Genomic DNA, 22,050 nt, shown 5'->3' on the forward strand with positions numbered 1-22,050 from the left:
CTCCCGGGCTCGCGCAAGCGCACAACGCCGCTTCCGCGAGGCGCATGCGCAAACCGCGATTCGCGACTCTTGTGGCCCCGCCCTGTTTGTCCAAGTTCTTCCCCGCCCAGTATTGACCAAGTTACCACCTTCCCAACAACGGCGCTCCCAAAGAATCCCTGACTGAGTACCGTTACACCGTCGTGTTCTTTGCGCTTGACATGCCCAGAGCCTTCCCAAGATGAGGGAGCAGAGGCCCAGAAAGGTAATTGCCAAAGGAAAACATTAGCGAGTGGGCAATGATGCCCTGTCCGGTCGCTGGGCCACAATCCTTCTCTCCCTTTGTCTTAACTCTAAAATTGTGGACCATGACTCTCCCAGGGCAGACTGGGACCACTTTTTCCAGTTCTCCTCTAGCATATTTTCTCTTTTTGTGGCCCCTTCAACACCTGGAAAAGTTTAGGATCTCTCCTTTTACAACCTCCTTGCAGACCTCCCCCTCCCCAATACGCTTGCCACTCTTATCATCACCCCCATTGTTTCTGCTCCTTTGCTTAAGCCGTTATCTTGGCCTGGGAAGCCCTTCCCTGATTATTCTTGGCAGAATTCTCCAATCTTAAGCCTGAGTTGAGGATCCAGTGCACTGAGAGCCTTCTCTGAGGCCCCAGGCTGTAAAGCAGATGCCCTTTCTGTGCTGCCGGGAGCCTAGCCTGTGCCTGGCACACTATCCACTGCTGGCTTGGGGGCTCCCGGAGAGCACGCTGCTGCTTCAACACCCAGCATGATGCCATCAGAGTGTCTGTCACCTTGCATGCCTTCGGGATCTGAAATCTCCCCAAGTGTTGAATCACAAGCAGTCCACAAAAACTGCAAGAAGGGTTAATGAGCCACCGCTGGAATGTGACTGTGGTCATCTTTCCATAGCAGCTGTGGGTCCCTGGAAAAGTTTTCTGGTGGTAGGCAGAAATCTGCCTTCCTAACATTTCCACTCTGTGGTTCTAGCATGTTGTCTCCCAACAGATGTCTGAAGCAGAGATTTGTTCTTTGTTCCCTGAATATCACTTTCTGGAGCCCAGTTCCTTCCCTTCCCACCCCACTCCTTCAACTTCTCACTTGTCAATGTCCCAAGAACAGAACACAGCCAGAACTGGCCATCCTGGGGCACAGTGGGTAAGTATGTTGCCTAATGGAATCCAGACCCAGTGCATCCTCTAGGTTGTTTCCCTGCTTTCAGTTCTTCCATGACTCTCTACTTTCCACAAGATGTGGACATTCCTTCCCTCATAAGGGACTATGTGATCTCACCCAGCCTCTTTCTTCATTCCCCACACCAGTGATTTCTTCCAGTTCCCTGATCCTGCTCTGCTTTCTCTACTAGGCTTTCTACATGCTGTTCCCTCTCCCTGGAACATGTTGTCTCCATCTCCTGCCTGCAACACACCACCATCTCCTTCATCTGGTCAACATCTAAACCTTAGGAATCATTGCAGCCTTCCCTGATCCCTCCGACTCCCTGACCACCCCTTTGCCATTGACATTTGGTTTCCTGTTTTTCAGGTCCATATACTGTTATCCTCAATGCCCAGCACAGGCCTGGCTGTTGTTAGACTCTCAAAAAAGAGATCTGGAATTCCTTGGTGATCTAGTGGTCAGGACTTCATGCTGTCACTGCTGAGGGCCGACATTCAATCCCTGGTCTGAGAACTAACATCCCACACAAAAAAGTAATTTTCATGTGGTTGCTGGCTTCCAAGATGGTCCCCAATGACCTCCACTTTCTGCTCTTCATGCCCTTGTATAGTTCTCTTCCAAAAGGAATAGGACTAATCTGTATAACTAGTGAGATGCTGCAGAAATGATAGTGTATGATTTTCAAGGCTTAAATCATAAAAGACATTGTGACCTCTCCTGCTTTCCCGTAGATCACTTGCTCTAAGGGAAGCCAACTGCCATGTTGTGAGGATACTCAAACAGCCCTAGGGAGAGGTCCACATGGCAAGGAACTGAGGCCTCCTGCCCACCCTCACTTGCCAGGCATGAGTAACCCAACTTGGGAATGGATCTTCCAGCCCCAGTCATGCCTTCACATGATTGCTGCCTGATTTGACACTTGACTGCACCCTCAGGAGACCCTGAGTCAGAACAACTTAGCTCCTGAATCCCTGACCCACGGCATCTGTGATATAAATGATTGGGGATAATTGATTATACTGTAATAGATAATTAACCCATGTCCTTTTTTTGTGATAAATATTTGAAAGTCTTTTGTAGCGAGTTTCAATTCCATTTTTGATGACCTGCATTTGTTTCTCTGTGGCCTTACCACCCTTCATGGGAGACCCTGAGATGTCAGCAGTCAGTAGCTGGGAGCCCCTGCTGGCTCCTCCCAAGTGACCCCAGACCAGCCAGTTGGCTGTGGCATTCCCAGGACTCCCTCCTTCCCAGGCAACTGGGTGTGTGGTTGAGTCAAGTTCCAAATGTGCTGGGGACCACACCCACCTCACGTGAGAAATCAGACAAGCCAAGTCCAGGGAAACTGTTCATATGACATACTTTATTTCCAATCTAAACCATTAAAAACCCTTTGTAAGTTTACACTGTACAGTTATTCTCATGTCTGAAATAAGACACGGGGGGGAAGGAGAGCTGGCGGACTGGACCACGGTTGTCTAGCACCCAATACCTCCTGGGAAGGAGCCTTCTGAAGAAAGGAGTAGGGAGGAGAAAGAGCGGACAGGAGAGGCAGAGTTTGGCCCAAGGATGCCCCTGGTCCCTTCCTTCCCAAAGGCCTTTCCCTGGGGGACCCCTTGGGCCCACGACTTCAGAGGCCACACCAGGAAACCAGGATGGTCAGGAAGGGGGTTTCACAGTATTGGCGGGGGTTCAGGATGGGGAGGCCAGGTTGAGGGATGGCTTTTGGCTCTCTCCCCTAGCCCCTAGGGGCAGGAGCTGCTTTTTGGCACTGTCTACAAGGTCTCCCTGGAGGTGGGAGGAGGAGGAGCTGGTTGGGGATTTAGGAGTCTGTCTTTGAGAAGCTATGTTTCTTTCCATTTGAAAAGAAGCCATAAGCCTATGGTGAGATTCCCAAGGGATAAAGGGTCAGGGTCTTTTGTCTCCTGCCCACCCCCCCCCCCCACACACACACAGGAGGCTCACCCCCTGCCTGGCTGGCACAACCCTATACAACCTTTAGTAAAACCCAGACGAGTAGGAAAGGTGGGTAGAACTGGAACCAAGCCAGGAGTAGAGAAAGGAAAAATGCCTGCCTTTTTCCAGCCCCCCAGTTTCTGGGAAGAGGAGAACACAGTTGTGTTTTGCTTTGGGTAGGGATGGCCAGGGTTCCCTGGCCTCAGAAATCCAGATGAGCTTGAGGTTTCCCACTTGTTCCTGGTCAGGACCAGCCTCGGTCCTTCACCAGGCCACACTATTTGCTGGTTTAGATCGGCAGGTAGTAAATGCCTGTGTATATCGGAATCAGTTGGAGGGCTTGTTAAACCCCCAGCTTGCTGCCCTCCCCCCACCCCCACCAAAGTTCTAGTTTTGTAGTTCTTGAGTGGGGCCAATACTTTGCATTTCTATCAAGTTCCCAGGTGATGCTCTGGCTTCTTTGAGAACCTCCAGGCATCTCATCCTCAGCAACCTGGTGCCCTAAGAAGACAGTGCCAGGGAGCTGGGCCACAGCTGCCAAGGCCCTGCCTTAGAGGCACCAAATTGGGAAGCTGCTGGGAACAGACTTATGGTGAGCCCCCTGTGCGGAGAAGTAAACTAAGGCACAGAGATCAGTGGCGGAGCTGAGAGAGGAGCCAGGATACCAGGGCCCAGTGGAGAGAGGATGGTGATGCAGGACCCCAAAACATGAGGGGTGCTCTGGGGTCCCTAAGGATCATCATCATAAAATCATACAACCAGCCAAACACAGAGAAGTTAGGACAACTGTCCAGACCTGGGCCAGGTCTCCAAAATCCTGGCTGAAATTCCTTTTCACAGGAGCAGTTCGAGTGGTATAGAGTGGAGAAAGACAAGATGGTCAGGCCTTGATGACTTTGGCCCTTCAAGGATGCTAAGGGAAACCAGAGCTCCTTTCCTTACTGCCTGGGGTTCAGGGAGCTGGTGGAGGGCAGGAAGGGAGGGGAGCAAGGCTGATGGGGTAGACAAAGCAGGGTGCAGGGAAGGGTGGGGTGGGGGAGCCCTGGGCAAGGGGTCACTTTGTTACCAGTCCCCTTTGGTTCTTGGCTCTGTGGACTTTGCAAACTGCAAATACTACAGAAGGGATAAGCGGTAATGCCAGGGTGGGCTACAGGTTCTGCCAGGGCAAGCTATTCAGAGGCAGAGAGATCCAGGGGAGGGTAGAGAGGATGGTGGGATATCAAATGGACAGGCAGATGGACGGACAGATAGCCAGAGGGAGGAGGGAAGAACCCAAGTCAGGCTGCATCTGCTTTACAAACTAGGCTATGCAGGACTGGGCAGGATAGGGTAAGCCAAAATGGGGGTCCCAGTGACCTCTGCCAATTCCCAGTGGATAGTGCTGGGGTCCTGTCGGGAGGCTGTGGACAGAAGAAAATGGGACTCAAGGGTGGGATGGGGGGTGTCTTTCTGGGCTGGGGGTGGTCACTGGGCCAAGCCCAGCCTGAGGCATCGGGGAAAGGTTCCCCCTTCAGTGTGAGAAAGTAAAATAGAACCCAGGAAATACAATCAGATCTGAAAGCAAACATCAGGAGTTGGGAGACCACAGACACAGGATGATGGGGATGTGAGCCTGAGGGGCCAGAAAATCCATAGAAGGCCATTCTGGGAGGGCTGAAGGGCGTGGGTGCTACAAAGAAGCCTGTTTTCAGAAGAGGAAAACCTGGCCATGGGTCAGGGCCACTCGGTCTGCTGGTGGGAATCAGTCAGAGAAGAGGAGGCAGGAGGAGGGGAGGCTTTGGAGGAAGGTGATAAAACAAAGGATGGATGGGTGGTGGGAAGCAAACAGGCTGAGCCCAGAGAGAAGACAGGGTTCAGCCAAGATCAGGGAATGGTAGGTGGGGTCTCACTCACCCCCAGGGATGAAGAACCTGGTGGGAGTCAGGAAACCTGAATTCTGGTCCTGACTCTGCCTCCAGTTTGCTGTGTGACCTTGGGTGAGGAACTCCCTTCTCTGGGCTGGATTCCTCATCCAAAAAAGTGAGGAGTTTGACAAAAAAGGACCAACATTGTATGATTCCACTTAGAATACTTAGAATAGGTAAATTCATAGAGATAGAAAGTAGAATATAGGTTATCAGGGGCCTGAGGGAAGGATGGGGAGTTACTGTTTAGTGGGTACAGTTTCAGTTTGGGGTGATGAAGAAGTTCTGGAAATGGATAGTCCTGATGGTTGTACCACTGTGTGAATGTATTTAAAGCCACTAAAAGGGCTAAAACAGTAAGTTTTATATTATGTATTTTGGGCCACAATTTTTTTTTTTTAAAGTGAGAGGGTTGGTCCAGTTTATTAGCCTTTCTACTCACTAAGACTAGTGAGGGCACTAGGGGACAATGAGTGTGATCAGACCTCTTTACATCAGTGTAGAACCTTATGTTTTCCCACGTAGACTCACACAGTATTGTACTTGGTCCTCAGCACCGCCATGTGAGGTAGGATTTCTTCCACTTTGCAGCTGGAGGAACAGAGGCACAGACTAGCCACATGCTCTGGGGTCAAGGTCATTCAAGTCGGTGGCAGTTTATTATTTTTAAAATAGTGACCTGGAAAACATCCTTGCATTTTAGGTTCATACCACAACTCACTTAGTGGCCTTTGAAGAAAGGACGCATGCTCTAAATTAGCAGAAGAGTTTGCCTCCTGGGGCAAATTTTGTCACTTCCCATGACTGGATGATGAGAGTAGTGAAAGTTGATGTGCTTCCCTTTTTACCATGGCTGCCAGGAAACTCCAGAGTAAAATTTAATTGCAGGATTATGGGAATCACATCAGATAGATTTAAGTGTGTGTGTGTGTGTGTGTGCGCGCGCGCTTAGTTTTGCTCACTTCTGTCCAACTCTTTGCAACCCCATGGACTGTAGTCCTGCAGGCTCCTCTGTCCATGGGATTTTCCAGGCAAGAACACTGGAGTGGGTTGCCATTTCTTCCTCCAGGGGATCTTCCCAACGCAGGGGTCAAACCCACAACTCCTGCGTCTCCTGCATTGGCAGGAGAATTCTTTACACACTGTGCCACCTGGGAAGATAGATTTGGGGAATGATAATTCCTCTTGCTTTTTGACTTTTTTTTTTCCGTTGCCTTACTGAACTTTATGATTAAGATTGTAAATTGCCCCTGGTGCTTTTTGGAAATTCTCAGCATAGTTAACCCAAATCAGAGCTGGATTGAGGACCAGGCCCCCTAATTCTCAGCTCAAGGCTCTTCTAAAAATATAACATCATATTTATTGGGCTTAAAAAAGATGGCCTAATTGGAGATGGTAAAGGACAGGGAAGCCTGGCATGCTGCAGTCCACAGGGTCACAAAGAGTCGGACACGACTGAGTAACTGAACAATGGTCAAGGCTGTGAACATTAATGATATGGCACTGGTACTTAGGATCTCTCTGGGAGTTTGTTAGATATGCAGATTCCTGGCCCTTTGGGGTGAGGTGGGGTCCAAGAAGCTGCATTTTGGACATGTCCCCACACTACCCTCCGAGACACACAGGTGCAGAGATTCAGGATAGACTGGTTTTGTGTCTGGGTTGGGCAGTGGCATAGTCTGGGAATTCTGCAGCCACACAAAGCCCCCAGTGGGGCAGTAGGTTAACACAGCAAGGGACAAGGTTGGCCTGAGGGTTCCAGCTGACCTAGGTTCTAGTCTGAACTTGATGACTTCCTGGTTAGGTGACTCTGGAATGAGACCTGTACCTCAGTTTCCAATCTATAAAATGGGAACACTAAACCCTGTCCTGCCAAGGTTGCCTCCCAGAGTTAGCATGTAGAAGCCTGAAGGAGAAGCAATTTCTAAATGGCCATGTGCTCTAGAAGAGGTGTCCAGGGACTTATTATTAATGAAGAGGTGGTGGGATTGGGGGGCTAATGGGCCTGGAAGACTGGCAAAGCTGGGGGGGAGCATTCTAGATGGGAAAGGAGAGGGAGGAAGGCCCCAGAAGTTGGATGGGCAAGAGGAGAACAGACCATGTGATGAAACCACGAAAAGTGGATGGAGGCAGGCAGGAGGGAGCCATGTGGCAATCAGGGCACAAGAGGGTCAAGTCCTGGACCCTCAACTTTGTCACCTGGGAGAGCAGCTGGTAGAGGACCATCCCTGGGGAGACCAAGGGAAGGAGCCGTTTTGAGCAAGACCTCTTGGGAGGGGTTTTTTAAATTGGTCAGCCTTTGGTGGGGACAGAATTGGGGGGGGGGGAGATGGCCGCCAGGGTGACAGGGACTTGAATATTGATACCTCGTGCATGCAGGATCTAGGGGCCACTGACGTGCCAGAGTGGTTTGATTTTTATTTCAAGTACAGACATCATTGCCCCCAGGAGGGTCTGATTTGGCTGTGGGAAGAGGTCAGATGTCAGAAACACAAGATCGTCCAGTTTGGGGTCAGTCATGCCAACTGGTCTCCCATTTCCCCTCAACCAACTGGTGCCAACACAATGGATCCAAGCCTAGGGGCCTGTAGGGAATTAGGACCCCAAGGTTCCTTGGGACTTTGCCTGAAGAAAATAGAGAGAGAGGGAAATGAGAGGAAAAAGAGGGACAGAGGGCGAGGAAGAGAAGGAAGTTGCTGGGAGTAAAGAGGCAGGAAAGAAGAAAGGGGAAAAAGGCAGTGTTCCTTCCTGGGACCCGGTGCTCCTGGGGAGTCCTCACGGTGGGCCAGGCAGTTTTCTGCTTCAGGAATGTTACCAAGACTTAAAAGGCATTTGAAGAAACAAACAAACTTAGAAATTACATTCCAAAAGAGTAGAGAGTTTTTACAAGACAACCCCCCACCCCCAAAAAATGAAACACAACCAGTTGCTAATTAAAATGCTAAAACCCAAATCAAACCAATATTTACACATAACATTTTCAACCCCATCAACCCCATATCCAGAGGCTTCTGTAGGAACAGTGATGAGTGACCTTGCCCAGTGGCATGCAGGAAGCAGAAACTGGGACTTTACTGAAAACCAAGGACAGGCCTCTAACACTGGCTGAGGGCTGGGCGGCCAGGCGCTAAGACAATGAGAACGCAAGGACTATCTTGGATGAGAACAATGATGGTAAGGCTGAGCACTCAACAGGGTCCAGGTCTCGTGAGGATTCCTCCCCAAGGCTAGAAGTGCAGCCTCCCTGGCCCTCTGCAGCCCCGGGAGGTGGCAGAAGGCCTCTGGTGGCTTGTGGCCTGGTGTGAACCCCCTCCCTTGGATAGCATTGGAGGGGTCCCCTGACCTCTTGGGTGGGAGCACTGGCATCCCAGAGGGGCCTGGCCCTTGGTTACATTGACCTTCCTGCTCTGCCCACACAGGTCACTATGGTACGAGGAAGTGGCTGGTTGTACTAACGTGACCCCAAAGTTCTGCTGATAGGCAATGGACATGAAGGTATTTGGGTAACTGGTCCAGGTGCTCCAGAAAGGGCTGGACTGGGGGCTGGTGGGTGGGAGTGCAGAGGCATCTCCTAAGTCCTGGGGGCACACTAGCAAAGATGCTGGCTTTCGGTCTTCCTGATGGAAAATTCACAGATAAGCCACTTTATCCTGATGTTTTCACTCTGAGCCCCCAACCAGTTACACGCAGATATGCAGGTATGTGTGCAACCAAAATGGGTTCACTGGCACCAAGAGGGAGGCCCCCTGCGTTCTCCCCTGCCCTGTCACCACTGCAGTGAGCCATGATGCAACCGGTCCGATGGCTCAGTCAGCTCACATGTGACAGGGGGAAGGGTGGGCAGTGGGGTTGGGGCTGAGAGACGAGCCTGGGGAGTCCATAAGGCTAAGGAGAGAGGCTGGTGAAAAGGCTGGAGGCTGGTGAGAACTGAGGCAGGCTGGCAGACACTCTCAGATCCATGTGCAAAGCTGCAATAAACATTCTCGAAGTTCAGTCCTGTTTTCCTGCGAGTTCTCACTTAGGGAACTTGGAGAGATCTCCATGCTCTTGATAAAGCCTTAGTAATCTGTGTTGGACTCATTAGAAACCAAAAAAAAAAGGTGTCAGAAGGAGGGAGGAAAATGAGAAGGAAAATGGGAAGTGATTGGGAAGCGGTGCTGCTGGTTCAGCCCTCCGTCCTGTCTGTGAGTATTTACAAACTCACAGCGGGGGTCAGGCAAGTAGCAGGTGTGGAGCATAAAAGTGATGCTCTGAGGCCAAAGGGTCAGCAGATTTGTGGGGAGCTCTGCTGGGGTCCCCTCCAAACCTGAACCAGGAGACCAGAGCTCGCCTGCTGAGTTGTCTTGTCCACAGAGGGGACCCTGCGCCCATCCATCGTGTTAAAGCCTTGCATTGTCCCAGTGGCGAGAGCACATGTCTCAACCTCCAATAAATTACCTTAGGGACTTTGGGGTAAATTAAATTATTAAAATAAAGTAAAACCACCTTAAATATTTATAGTAAGAAAAACTCAAAATAAACAACCTAGGCAAGAAATGTGTTTCCAGGCCCCAGTCTATTGCCATGTCCTGGGGCACCGGCCTCGTGAAAGACTCCTGGGCCTGATCTGGCCAACTGGGAGTCTCTTTTTGGGAATATCTTTGCCCTCCACCAGCTGCAGGATGTAAACACAGTAGAGATGTGGCACCCCTCCAGGGTGCTGGGGAAAGAGCCCCCAGCAATCAAGGCAGTGGGCAATTAGGCATTTATTTATCTGTGCACCAGGTCTTGAGATGGACTCTACCTATGTCTGTCCTCAAGGAGTCTCCTGGGAAGGCTGGGGTCCCCCCAAGTCACCTTGGCAAGAAAGGCAGTTCCAGTGGCTCCCTGACCCTGGGCCCCGCATATTTCTACCTCACATTCTAGGTCTTGCTGCATCTGAGCTACGGGCAGGGAGATCCAGGACCCCAGGATTCCAAGCAGATACTTGACCCTGGCTACTGCCCTATCATATTCCCTAGAGCTGCAGCAATCCAGAGCAGCGGGGCTGGGGGGAGGAGGCGGTGGCAGAGGGAAGAGAGGGATGGGGTGATGCCCAGCTCAGCTCCATCAGACACCCCACGTTGAGCCCTAGAGCAAAGCCTGTTCTTCTCATCGGTGTTTCTTCCCGGTGAAGAGGGATGTGGTTGGCCAGGAACATCTCTGTGAGCCCTTTTCCCTGAGGCGCATGGCCGGAAGTGGATCCTTTCCTTGGCTCTTCTGAGAAGTGGGTGTGGGTGGAACCAGGCAAGGCTCTCCCAACTTATGACCCAGGGATCAGCTCTCAATGGATCTCTCTTGGAGATGCTTCTGAAGCCCAGTTTTGGTCTTTATCCCACTCGCTGCCTTCCCCTGGGAAGTCAGATATCACCACCCGGCAGTCAGCAGGAGACCCCGCTTTACCTGGCTGGGAAAGCGCTTCCATGGCAGAGATGCAGCCCTCCAGGGCGAGAGATGCAGGGAGCTCTCAGGGCCCCGAGCGACTTCTCTCCACTGGTTCCCTTCGGCTGTCCAGGGACGGGGGCTGGTCGAGGTGAGGAGCTCGGCTGCTCTATCACTCGCTGGGCGGGGCTGCCCGCTCCTCCCCACCCCAGCCAGACTCTGAAGGGTGCAGCCTGCACTTGGAAGGAGAGTGGCGGATGGCCGAGCGGGATGACCGGGCGAAGCAGGAGGCGAGAGACTGGGTGCTGCAGTCACACACTGCATCCTGGGGGGAGAGAGGAAGAAGTCAGGAGGAGCCAGGAGGCACTAACCGGCCCCCACCCCCCCAGGGACTGGGTGGCCATCCAGGCCAGGAATTCGGACTCAGCTGTGCAGTTCCTAGGAGCTGGAGCCCCTCTTTTTTTTTTTTCAGTTATTTATTTATTTTCATTTATTTTTATTAGTTGGAGGCTAATTACTTAACAATATTATAGTGGCTTTTGCCATACATTGACATGAATCAGCCATGGATTTACATTTGTTCCCCATCCTAATCCCCCCTCCCACCTCCCTCCCCATCCCATCCCTGTAGCCCCTCTTTGAACCAATTTTAAAAACTTATTTTCTCCCATTAGAGCAGTAATGAACATTCATAAATAAAGCAGTAATGAGTGTTCATAAATAATGTTCCAGGGACTTCCCTGGTGGTCCAGTAGTTAAGAATCCACCTTCCAAAAAAAAAAAAAAGAATCCACCTTCCAATGCAGGGGACTTGGGTTCGATCCCTGGTTGAGGAACTAAGATCCCATATACCGCGGGGGCAACTAAGCGCATGCACTGCAGCTAGACAGAAGCCCAGCAAAAGCCTGTATGCCGCAAAAAGACCCAGTACAGACAAAAAAGCAAAACAAAAAAACCCAAACATTCCAGAATATAATAAATCCTGGAATATACATAAATAAATTCTGAAACATACCTTTACCAAAATGATCTCAACTCCTATAACTTACTTTGTAATCGCAAAAACATGAATACTTTTTTTGTCATTATGTATGTCCAGATCTCTTTTTAATGGCCACATAGTATTCCACTGAATGGAAATAGCTTAATTTATTTATGCAACTCATTTTTTATGTGTGTTTTAGGTAGGTAGTTTCTAATTTTTTTACTATGACCAACACATAGGGATAATGGTTAAAACTGCTGCTATACATTATTTACAATTGCCAAGATATGGAAACCTAAGTGTCCATCAACAGATGAATGGATAGAATGCTACTCAACTATTAAAAAAATGTAATTTTGCCATTTGCAGTACCGTGGATAGACTTGGAGGGCATTATACTAGGTAAAGTTAAGTTAGGGGAAGACAAATACTAACACCACTTATATGTGGAATCTAAAAAATACAACAAACTTGTGAATAGAACAAAAAAAACATCAGACCCACAGATATAGGGAACAAACTCATGGTTACCAATGGTGAGAGGGAAGGAGGAAGAGGCAAAATAGAGGTAGGGGATTAAGAGGTACAAATTATTAGGAATAAAAATAAGCTACTAGGATATATTTTACAGCACAGGGAATATAGTCAATATTAATAATAATTACAAATGGAGTATAAACTTTAAAAATCATGAATCACTATATTACACACCTGTAACTTATATAATATTGTATGGCAACTATACTTCAAAAAACACCCAAAAACATGCTGCTGTAAAACTTGATTGGTTGGTTCAAATTCCAGCCCAGTTACTTACCAGCTGTGTGACCTCGAACAAGTTTTTTAACCTCTCTGAGCCTTGATTTTTTCCTCAAAGTTGTTGTGATCAACTTTGATCTCAGCCCGGATTTTTTCCTCAAAGTCTGTTGTGATTACAACAAACTGTTGGCATAGTGCCTATTATGTAATTCAGTAAGTCTTAGCAATTTTTATTAAGAATGCAATACATTTCTTTATATACATATCCACCTCTGTAAAGATTTCCATTGGTTACATTCTTAAGAGAACTACTGGATCAATGGGTAATAAGCATATTTTACATACTGAAAAATAACCAACATGGAAAATACAATCAGCTTTGTATTTCTGGTTTCGTGATGTAGTTGTGGTTATCTGACTATGATGATTAATTTTGTGTCAACCTGACTGGGCCACAGATTCCAGACACCTGGTCAAACACTATCCTGGGTACTTCTGCAAGGATGCTTTTGATTGAGATTAATATTTAAACCAGTAGACAGAGTAAAGCTGCTTGCTCTCTCTAACGTGGGTGAGCCTCATCCAATCAGCTGGCGTACTGAACAGAACACAGAGTAAGAAAGAATTCTTCCTGCCTGATGACCTTTAGACTGGAACTACATCAGCTATATGTGCTGTACTGGAACTATACCATTGGCTCTTCTGTTCTCAGGCTTTTGGACTCAGTCTCTCTGTCTCTGTCTCTCTCTCTCTCCACACACACACACACACTCTCACGCATGCATAACCACAAATCCTACTGGTTTTGTTTCTCCAAGGAACTCTAATATAATGGCTATGTTCAGTTTGTAAGAATTCAATAAACCATATTTTTTACAGTATATATATTAAACTAAAAAAGGTTTAAGTCAAAAAAAAATAGGAATAAATATTTTAAAGGTTTGTTTTGTTTTGTTTTAATTTAACGCAGCCAGAGAGTATAAGGAAGTAAAGCACTCACCATATACTCTTGGGGGTTCTAGAAACTCGACAAAGTCTTTGGAAAGGCAATTCAGCAACACTTATTAAATACTTTAACAATTTACCCATTTCTACAACTCAAAACTAAGGAGATAGCCAATTAAAATTAATTAATTCATTTTTTAAAAAACTAAGGAAATAATCTGCAATATGGAAAAATGCTTTTGTGTCAAGATGTTCACCACAGTATTATGTACAATAGGGAAAACCTAGAAACCAGCTAAACATATAAACCGTACAAATCACATGGGTCAATTCCAACCCATGCCATCTCTCTGTACCCCCACCTACAACCTTCCTTCACTCCCTGCGCTGCAGACCATGATAAGCCCCTGACCACAGCTGACTGGGCCAAGGGGGCCCACTGAACTCAAGTTACACCAATCAGTTTCTTCCTGAAATGTGGACTGGGACATAGGGATTTGACTCCATCTCTTTTAGGTGCTTGAACCAGAAGATGTTATAAAAGCAGAGAAGGGAGAGCCCACCTGGACCACATGCAAATACAACAGAGAGGGAGGGAGACAAGGACATCAGAGAAAACGAAGCTCAAAGCAGAGGAGAGGGAGGGACTTCCCTGGTGGTCTAGTGGCTAAGACTCCAAGTTCCCAATGCAGGGGTTCTGGGTTCAATCCTTGATCAGGGAACTAGATTCTGCCTGCCACAACTAAAAGATCCTGAGTTCTGCAAATAAGACCTGGCGCAGAGAGACAAACTTTATATATATATATGTATATATATATTTTTTAAAGAGAGGAGAGGGAGACAGAGCAGCTTCTGGGGCCTTTGGATCCTTGCCCTTGGGTTCCATGGTATAAGCCGCAGTTTCCCTTTCTGCAACACTAACTTATTTGTTTTACTAATATGCACATAACCTTAACTACATCTGAAATTGATATCCGGAGTGGAATGAGCAACAAAAGGGTCTCAGAATGGAAGCACTTGGGGATGGAGTCTTGGTGGGGTGGGGGCAGTGGTGTGCCAGGACATGTTTAAAGACTGGCTTCCCAGGAGTGAGAGGAGAAGTGCTGATTTTCAGCAATTCCACTTTTCACGGAGTAAATCCTCTCAGGGTACTAAGGTGACACCACTGAACACAGGGAGGTCCACGACTGGCTCTCATGAATCAAGGGAGCGGGCACATCGCTGGGTGATGGGAGAGCAGTGCCCATGCTCCTTGCCCGGAGGGGATGCTGGCAGTCTCTGGGGGTGTGCATGGGCAAGCCATGCTCACGCATCTAGTAATCAGACCGTGTGTCCATCAGGTCTGTTGTTCCAGGACGGAGGTCTTCCAACCCCCATCCCAGACCAGCACACGGACTTACTGAAACGCACAAGCCACAGGCCTGAGTTTGAAAACCAAAGAGTTGGGACCTTATAAATCAATCTCAGCTCAAAAGAAAAAGGGCACCCCGCCCCCAACCCACCTACCTCATTGGGAAGGACGGTGGCTCCATCTCCATCTCGAGTGATACCATCCTTCCCCACCTGCGGGAGCACGGAGAGCCTGGCCTCCTCACTGCCGCCAGACTTGCCCACCTTCTTGTTCAGGATCCTGGCCATGCCCTCGGGCTGATGGTAGCTGGCGGGGGAGAGGGGCTCCGGCTTCTTAGCGCCGTCCTCCCCAGCCGCAGACGCCGTGGGGCTCGGCGCCCGGCCGCACACGTTGCGGAAGAACTCCTGCACGATGCCGTACTTGGGCGCTTCGGGCTTGGCCCGGGCCTCGGACATGCCAAGTTTCCAGACCGACTCCGTGCTCCCCGAGTGCTCCACCACGCTGAAGAGGCTGGACAGCCCGTCGTTGATGTTCCTCAGCACGGGGCTGTCCCGCGTGGTGGTGGAGCGGGCCCAGGCCGAGCCGTTCTGCTTGCCCTGGTGCAGGTTCCACAGGCTGCGGTCCTTGGCCCCGTCCAGCTTGGACACAGAGCGCCTCTGGAGCTTGGGCGAGCCGTACTTGGGTGAGCAGCAGGGCCGCTCGATGCGCGCGTGCACCTTGTCCAGGGAAGATGAGATCTGCTTGCTGCGCACGGACACGAGCGAGGAGCCACGCGGCGACCAGCTCTTGCCGTGAAGGCTGCCGCGGGGCGGGTCGGTCTGCAGGCCCACGCTGACCGTGCGGATGGTCTGCGTGCCCACGCTGGCCACGCCCACTGTCTGGCTGGACGTGCTCTTCACTTTCCGCTCCAGCGAGCCCGAGCGCATGGCCTGGCGCACGCAGTTGGTGATCTCCTTCATGTCGTCGCTCATGTTCCCTGACATCTCGAAGTCGTGCAGGGCCGCCGGGAAGCCAGGCCCCGCCGCCGAGGGGCCGCCCCCGGAGCCCCCGTCCAGGCGCTGCCGGGAGAAGTTGCAGAGCCATCGGCTGTAGGAGCTCTCGGCCAACCCGTCCGCCTCTGCCGATTCTTTGGGCTTGGCTGTAGTGAAGAGGAAGCCCGGCTCGATGATGATCTTCCCCTCCCTGTCATGGACCACGGGGACGCCCAGGCGCCGGGCCACCGGGGGGCTGTAGTACACGCGGATGCCCGTCTTGTCGGGTGCCGTGTAGCTGCGTTGCATCTGCCTCCCCGCCGGCTCCGGGCAGCCCAGGGCACCCAGGCGGTTGCAGTCACGGGGCGAGAGCCCTGGCTGTTCGGGGGCACCCTTTTCCGGGTCCACTGGCTGGGTGCCCACGAAGGCAAAGGCAGGGTTGTTGGGTAGCTTTTTGCCCCGGGAGGCTTCCCCGGCGAGGTACGGGGAACAGTCCAGCAAACTCTCAAACTCCGACATGGAGGAAACAGATTTGGTCCTGGGAAGAGCAGAAAAGGAACGGCTGAATTAGTAGATGCCTTATGCGGAGCAAGCACTCTGGTCTTCCTCGCTGGTCCCTGCGCTTCACGGGAGCCGGGACCACAACGGTCCTGCTCACCTCTTGTGAAAGATGCTGTTGGTGCCCTGCCCTTCGCCCCCTCCACACGCACACCTACACGTGGAACACTGCATGCTCGGAACACCTGCCATTCTTCACCTGAGGGCTTTTTTTCTGTCTGCAGGAGCATACTTGGCTTCCACCCAGTTGTTGTTTAGTTGCTAAAGTCGTGTCCAACTCTTTTGTGACCCCCATGGTCTGTAGCCCACCAGGCTCCTCTGTCCATGGGATTTCCCAGGCAAGCATACTGGAGTGGGTTACCATTTCCTTCTCCAGATCTTCCAGACCTGGGGCTGGAACCCACATATCTTGCATTGTAGGCAGATTCTTTACCACTGAGCGGAAACTAAAAATTTGACATGATTTATAGACATAGCCATCAACAAACCATGGGTGGGGTTTGGTGGTTTGGTACCAGTCCCCAGGTACCCTTAGGTGGGAGAACTCATGCTCCACTCTGGCTCCCAGCAATGCTGTGAAATAGCTCCAGCTGCCCACGTGTAACCTGGTTGATAACACCTCCTTTACAGTGCTTTCCCTTTCCTGTCTCACTTCCAGACTTTTCCTGGAATCCCTTCCCAAATGTTCTGTTTGCACTCAAATCCTTGCCTGAAGCCTTACTTTTGGGGAGTCCAATCTAGGACTTCCCAGGTGGCTCAAACGGTAAAGAATCTGCCTGCAATGCAGGAGACCTAGGTTCGATCCCTGGATTGGGAAGGGAATGGCAACCCACTCCAGTATTCTTGCCTGGGGAATTCCATGGCCAGAGGAGCCTGGCAGGCTATAGTCCATGCGGTCATCCAGACATGACTGAGTAACTAACAACAAATAATAACACGATCTAGGACACCATTTAACCTCTGACCCAGACCTGGTATGCGTGCTGCCTCATGACTGTAAGTGCCAGGCACACATAAGAACATTGCACACGTCAGACCATTCAGTCCTCGGACAAGTCTGGGGGCAGTTCCTGTTACCCCACAGGTAGAGATGGGAAGTACAGCACCAGGGCACAGAACTAGAACTTGCATTGCTGAAACTCAAATCTCACATCACAACTCCAGAGCCACCCTCCTCCCTGGGGCTCACCTGGCTTTGGGCTGCTCACATGGCCCCTGTGGGGTTCTGTTACCCCAACTTTCTTCAAGGGTTTCCTAATGGTGGAAACATGGTCCCGAGAGCCCCGGGGGTTTCCCTGGCTATAGCACAGGGCTGGGCCCAGAGGATGATGCTCACTACTACCAGGAATAGAGGTCCAGGAGGACTCTCCAAACTCCAGAGACAGGAAGAACCCCAAGAGGAGCTAAATAGTTTCTTTCTCAGCTAGGATACGCTGGGGCCCATTTTCCATGACTAGAATAAAAAAAAAAAAAAATCACAGGCTAGAATTGCTATCACCCAAAGGTTCCCAGCTCCTAAGTGGCTGGGGTTCCACAAAAAACATCCCCGTGTTCTCTCAATTCAGTGGAGGTGCAGGGCTGGGCACGCGGAGCAGAGAAGAAAGGCAAAGTGGCAGGGTAGACCGCCGGGCGGGGGCTAGGGCAGGGGCAGGGCTCGGGACAGGGCTGCCAGCACCTCTTTAAGCCGGTTCCCACAAGCTCAGCTTCAGAAACAGCTTCTTTGTCGTGGATCTTTTCACTGCGGGTCTGTCATGGAAGAGAGACAGGAAAGGGTCAGTCTGGCCACAGTGTGGGAGCTGGCCCAAGCTCTCTGAGTCTCCTCCTGTAGAGCAGGAGTCTTGTCAGCACTGACCTAGAAGCCCATTGGTCAGTTTCTACCTACAATGCATCTAACCCCGCCCCTCATAGGTATGTGATCCAAGCTTGGCCAATCCACGGTCCAAGAGAGAACCCAAGAGAGTCTATTTAGAACTTACTGTGAATGTAATGGCAGCAACAAAGCAACCAGTAGCCACTGCTCAGTTGAAGGTGAAAGCAGTGATCTGAGGTCTTGTTTGAGGTTTGCCCCACCCTGGTTCCAGAACAAGTCCTAAGACATGCATTAGTTTTCTGACCTGGCATCACCAACCCTCTTGAGCCCCTAATGAAATCCTCAACTACTTCAGTTCCCCAGAATTGGCTTTTGCTGCTTGCAACCAAATCTAAGTCACCACATCCTCAGGCTGTCATGAGCAAGGGCTTGCATGGTCACTGTTTCATTACTCAGTGTGTTGCTATATGGACAGTGCACCTGAGGTTCAGCAGCAAACTTCCCTGATTAATCTCCACAACCTGGGCTGGGCTAACACAGAGGATATGATTTTTATTTTACCAGTGAGGCAACTGAGGCCCAAAGAGACAGAGTGACTTGCCCAGGATCACAAAGCTCTTTTGGATGCCCTGTTTTTGAGAAAGGCATAATTAAAACCAGAGAGACACCTAACCTTTCTCCCCAGGCATGGAAGGATGGAGCTGGCAAGGAGGGGACCTTCACAGGTCTTAAGGCTGGAATCATAAAGTAGAGACCTCAGGATTGAGGAGCCCAAGGGGGTGAGGGTATATGATCTATGGGACAGGATTAGCATCCTCCTGGTCACATTTCCCCCAAGTGAGGGACTTTGCAGTATAACCAGGAGGCTGTCGCCTCTCTCACCTCTTTCCAGCTGTTATCCTGCTTCTCCAGATCTGAGTGCTTTAGGACCCAGGGGTCAGCAGCTTTCTGCAGCTGGACAAGAATAAAGAAGGTGGTCACGTACAGGCAAAGCTGGGGAGGAGGGCCCTGTTTTGTGCGGTGCCATTCCCCAGGCTCCACTCTGCAGCCCAGATGAGCCAGATCATGGGCTCGGAGCCACCTTCCAAATGGACAGCAGCTCTGAGCCAACAAAGTGGGTTTGGCAAATGATCATGAAACCAACCACTTATAGGCATCCTCATAAGTGTCATTATCTCAAATACAGTAATAGTTGTTATTACTATGTTAATTCATGCTGCAGTTCCTGGAACAGCTACATCAGCTAAGCAGCAGCTGAATAACATGAAAGTGGTGTCTCCACACTAGGTATGCTAAGCAGCAATTAAACTGAATGGCATGCCTCTGCACTCTGTTGTGAACAGCTCTCTATGAAAGAGGCAAAATGTAAATAATATACGTATTACGATTCAATTAATGATAAAAAAAATCTCTGAATGTAAATTTAAACAGCAAGAAAGGGAGGGAGTGGGTTGAAGTATGCTTTTGCAGTATTTGAGTCTTATATAAAGATGAAGTCCTGATTTATACAACTGAAATAATAAAGGATAAAGTCACAGAGTTTGATAAGCTAGGCACACATTAACTGTAGTGGGGCTACAGTCAATGACTGATTTTCCTATTTCCCCCAGAGAACTCTAATTTTCATGAGGAACCAGCCTTGGTTCTTCCCTCTTGGTTCAAGGGATTTGGTAGGCTCTAGATGTGGGCATATGACTCATATCTGGCTGATCAGAGCCGTGTGAAAAAAGAAAACTCTCTTCCCATTGCAAAGGCTAAGCTGTGAGGATGTGAACACAAAATTCAAAGAGGCCACATTGGAGGACAGCTTGCTTTGGAATAAAACACAGGAAAGCAAGCCTATGAGACCAGCAGAGAGGAAGACTCGGTCCCTACTGCAGCCTCTGAGCACACGGATCCAGCGCTACATGAAGGAGTCCTCCCTCTGGTCTGTGCCCACAACACCCCGCTTGTGGCTTGAGGCGGCTGGGGCTGGGACAGGCCTCACCTGGCTCAGGCGATTCTGCAGCTCCTTTAGCTGCTGCTCCACCTGCTGCTTCTCGCCCTGGAGCCGCTCCACCAGCTGCAGCTTCTCCTGCGCCCAGTTGTGCTCGCCGATCTGCAGCTGCCGCGTCAGCTCCATGACCGCGCTGTAGGACTCGGCCAGCAAGTGCTGCTGCTCCTCCCGCTCCCTCTGCAGGGCTGCCTTCCAGTCAGGCCCCGTCCGATCCCCAGCCCCCTTCCCAGCCTTCAGCTCCATCTGGGGAAGGAAGAGCAAACTGGGTGGCTGGCCCTGGGAGGCCCCTTGCCGTCCCCCTCCTGTGATCTTCCCTCCCGGGCATCAACAGAGGGTAGGCAAAGGCAGGAGGGGCCCCTCCTCCGAGGACCCCCTCCCCCAGGAGCCATCGCTGACCTCCTCAGTTAGAACTAGTCTCTTCTCACAATCAAGGCTTGTGTGGCACAGTTTCTACACACCAAGCTCCGTGCTAAGGGCTTTTCAGGCATTATGTGTATCCTCAAGAAAACTCAACAAGATAACTACCATTTTTGATATTTTTACCAAGGAGGAAGAGGTTCAGAGAGGTTACTTTTCCCAGGTCACATAGCTACAAAATGGCAGAGGTTCCTAGTTATTGCTTCTCATGATATTTCATCAACACTTACCAAGGTTTACAGTTAGTGGGAGATACACGCAGTCTAAACATAAAAAAAAATGTGTGCAGGAATCACTCAAGAGTAATGGCTTTCCTGGTCCCAAGCTCGGGAGAGGGGGGTGCAGGAGGTAAAGATGCCATCTATAGGCATCCCACACCCCAGGCTGTGGTCAGATTCCCACGGGGAAGGGGCACCTGGAATGGCTGGGGTTGCGGGAGCAGTATGAACAGCGGACACTGTGGGAAGTGCAGGCGGGAGGAGAGCTGTGAGATCTGCAGGGAAGGGTGGGAGGACAGAACGGCAGCACCGGGAAGCCAGAAGTTTGAGAATTGGGAAGAAGGGGGGGATCATGGTCATGAGAAGCCAGGAGGGCAAAGGTTTGGGGAGTGAGGATCAGGTCTGCTGTTTACTAGCTGGGTGATCTTGGAGAAGAAACTGAACTCCTCTGTGCCTGTCTTGTCATTTGCCCAACAAAGATAATTGGTGTACCCACCTCCAAGGGGCCCAAGACGCCTGGGAAGGAAGCCTGCAGCAGGGGCAGGGGGAAGGAAGCTGGGCCGTGGGGGAGGGACGGGGTGGTGAGAGCCCCTCTGAGTGGGAGGAAGCCCACCCTCGCACTTCTCAGACCAGAGTAGGGGGCACTACTGCCAGGCACACAGCAGAGACTAAATACCCAGGGCTCCTGGTTAAGGGTCCTTTGAATTATTTGGGTTGTAGGGAGGGGAGTCCCCCACTGTGGGGGGAGGGAGCAAAACAGCGCCAGGCAGCAGAAAGTTAAGGGGACTTTACAAGGACAGCAGGCCACAGAAGTCTGGGTGTGAGGATGAGGAATGCCACCAGGTGCAGACAGGTGTTTAAGTGTTCTGGCCTCACCTGTGAGCCTGTGGTGTGGGAAAGGTGCCTGTGATGCCCCCAGGCTCCTTTGCCAACCCCTCACCTGCCTTTCCTAGCCCAGAGACCCCCAGTCTCCACTGTTTCTGGTATCCTTGCTGTGTGATCTAGTCAAGGCTCTTGCCTTCTCTGGGCCACAAAGTAAGTAAAGTGATTCCTATGCTTCTAGGAGCGTGGCTTGGCCATCCTGTTTCCCAGTCTGACAGCTGAGACCGTGGCAGGGACAGGAACGAGGAGAGGGATGTCTCTGACTGGTGAGAGACTCACCAGGGCAGTATGGCTCTTGAGCTCCGCCCGCTCTGTTTCCCAGGTGGCCTTGGCCTTGGCAAACTGTTGCTGAAGCTCAGTCAGACCACGGCGTTCATCCCGGAGCAGCCAGCATAGCTCCTTCAGCGTCACCTTCATGTCAGCCAGTGTCTTGATGTACTCATTGGGCTGCAGATGGGGGCAAGGGCTCAGTCAGGAGCTTTCAGAGTGGCAAGGAGGGCAGGCTGGACTGGGAACTCATCCAGAGTTCAGTCTGGGACTCTACCAGGCCTTAGACAAGTCCCACGACTGCTCTGGGTCATCTCTTCATAAAACAGGCATAACAAGCCCAGCCCAGGCCCCCTCCAAGGCTGACACATGCCCCAGCTTCACATAAACACAAAATTCTGTAGTTACAGCAATTATTCAGCCTAATGCTAAGCTGGGCCCTGGCTTCTCTGAGGCTCTGC

General features: G+C 50.7%; 1 protein-coding gene and 1 long non-coding RNA gene across 5 annotated transcripts in view; one reads left to right on the forward strand and one right to left on the reverse strand.

Moving 5' to 3' along the window:
- Window positions 1-66: 66 nt before the first annotated feature.
- Window positions 67-3,329, forward strand: LOC122447933. Of its 3 annotated transcripts, none has more exons than XR_006271457.1 (3): window positions 67-244; window positions 1,000-1,149; window positions 1,537-3,329. It is a non-coding gene; the product is annotated as an uncharacterized LOC122447933 (long non-coding RNA). The 3 variants fall into 3 exon arrangements; XR_006271455.1 differs by having other exon boundaries at window positions 81-1,149; window positions 1,537-1,703; window positions 1,902-3,329; XR_006271456.1 differs by lacking the exon at window positions 1,000-1,149 and having other exon boundaries at window positions 76-244.
- Window positions 2,514-22,050, reverse strand: part of SOGA1 (suppressor of glucose, autophagy associated 1) — a 74,632-nt gene continuing 55,095 nt past the window's right edge. For both annotated transcript variants that reach the window (XM_043478644.1, XM_043478643.1), the window contains 6 exons: window positions 21,602-21,769; window positions 19,797-20,048; window positions 18,692-18,763; window positions 17,675-17,745; window positions 14,626-15,979; window positions 2,514-10,755 (listed from right to left, as the gene is read on the reverse strand). In XM_043478644.1, coding sequence (XP_043334579.1) covers window positions 10,603-10,755; window positions 14,626-15,979; window positions 17,675-17,745; window positions 18,692-18,763; window positions 19,797-20,048; window positions 21,602-21,769 — 2,070 coding nt within the window. In that variant the 3' untranslated portion in view covers window positions 2,514-10,602. The remainder of the gene's footprint in view (window positions 10,756-14,625; window positions 15,980-17,674; window positions 17,746-18,691; window positions 18,764-19,796; window positions 20,049-21,601; window positions 21,770-22,050) is intronic.

The sequence above is a fragment of the Cervus canadensis genome, chromosome 10 (assembly GCF_019320065.1).
Source record: "Cervus canadensis isolate Bull #8, Minnesota chromosome 10, ASM1932006v1, whole genome shotgun sequence".
Taxonomy (NCBI): domain Eukaryota; kingdom Metazoa; phylum Chordata; class Mammalia; order Artiodactyla; family Cervidae; genus Cervus; species Cervus canadensis.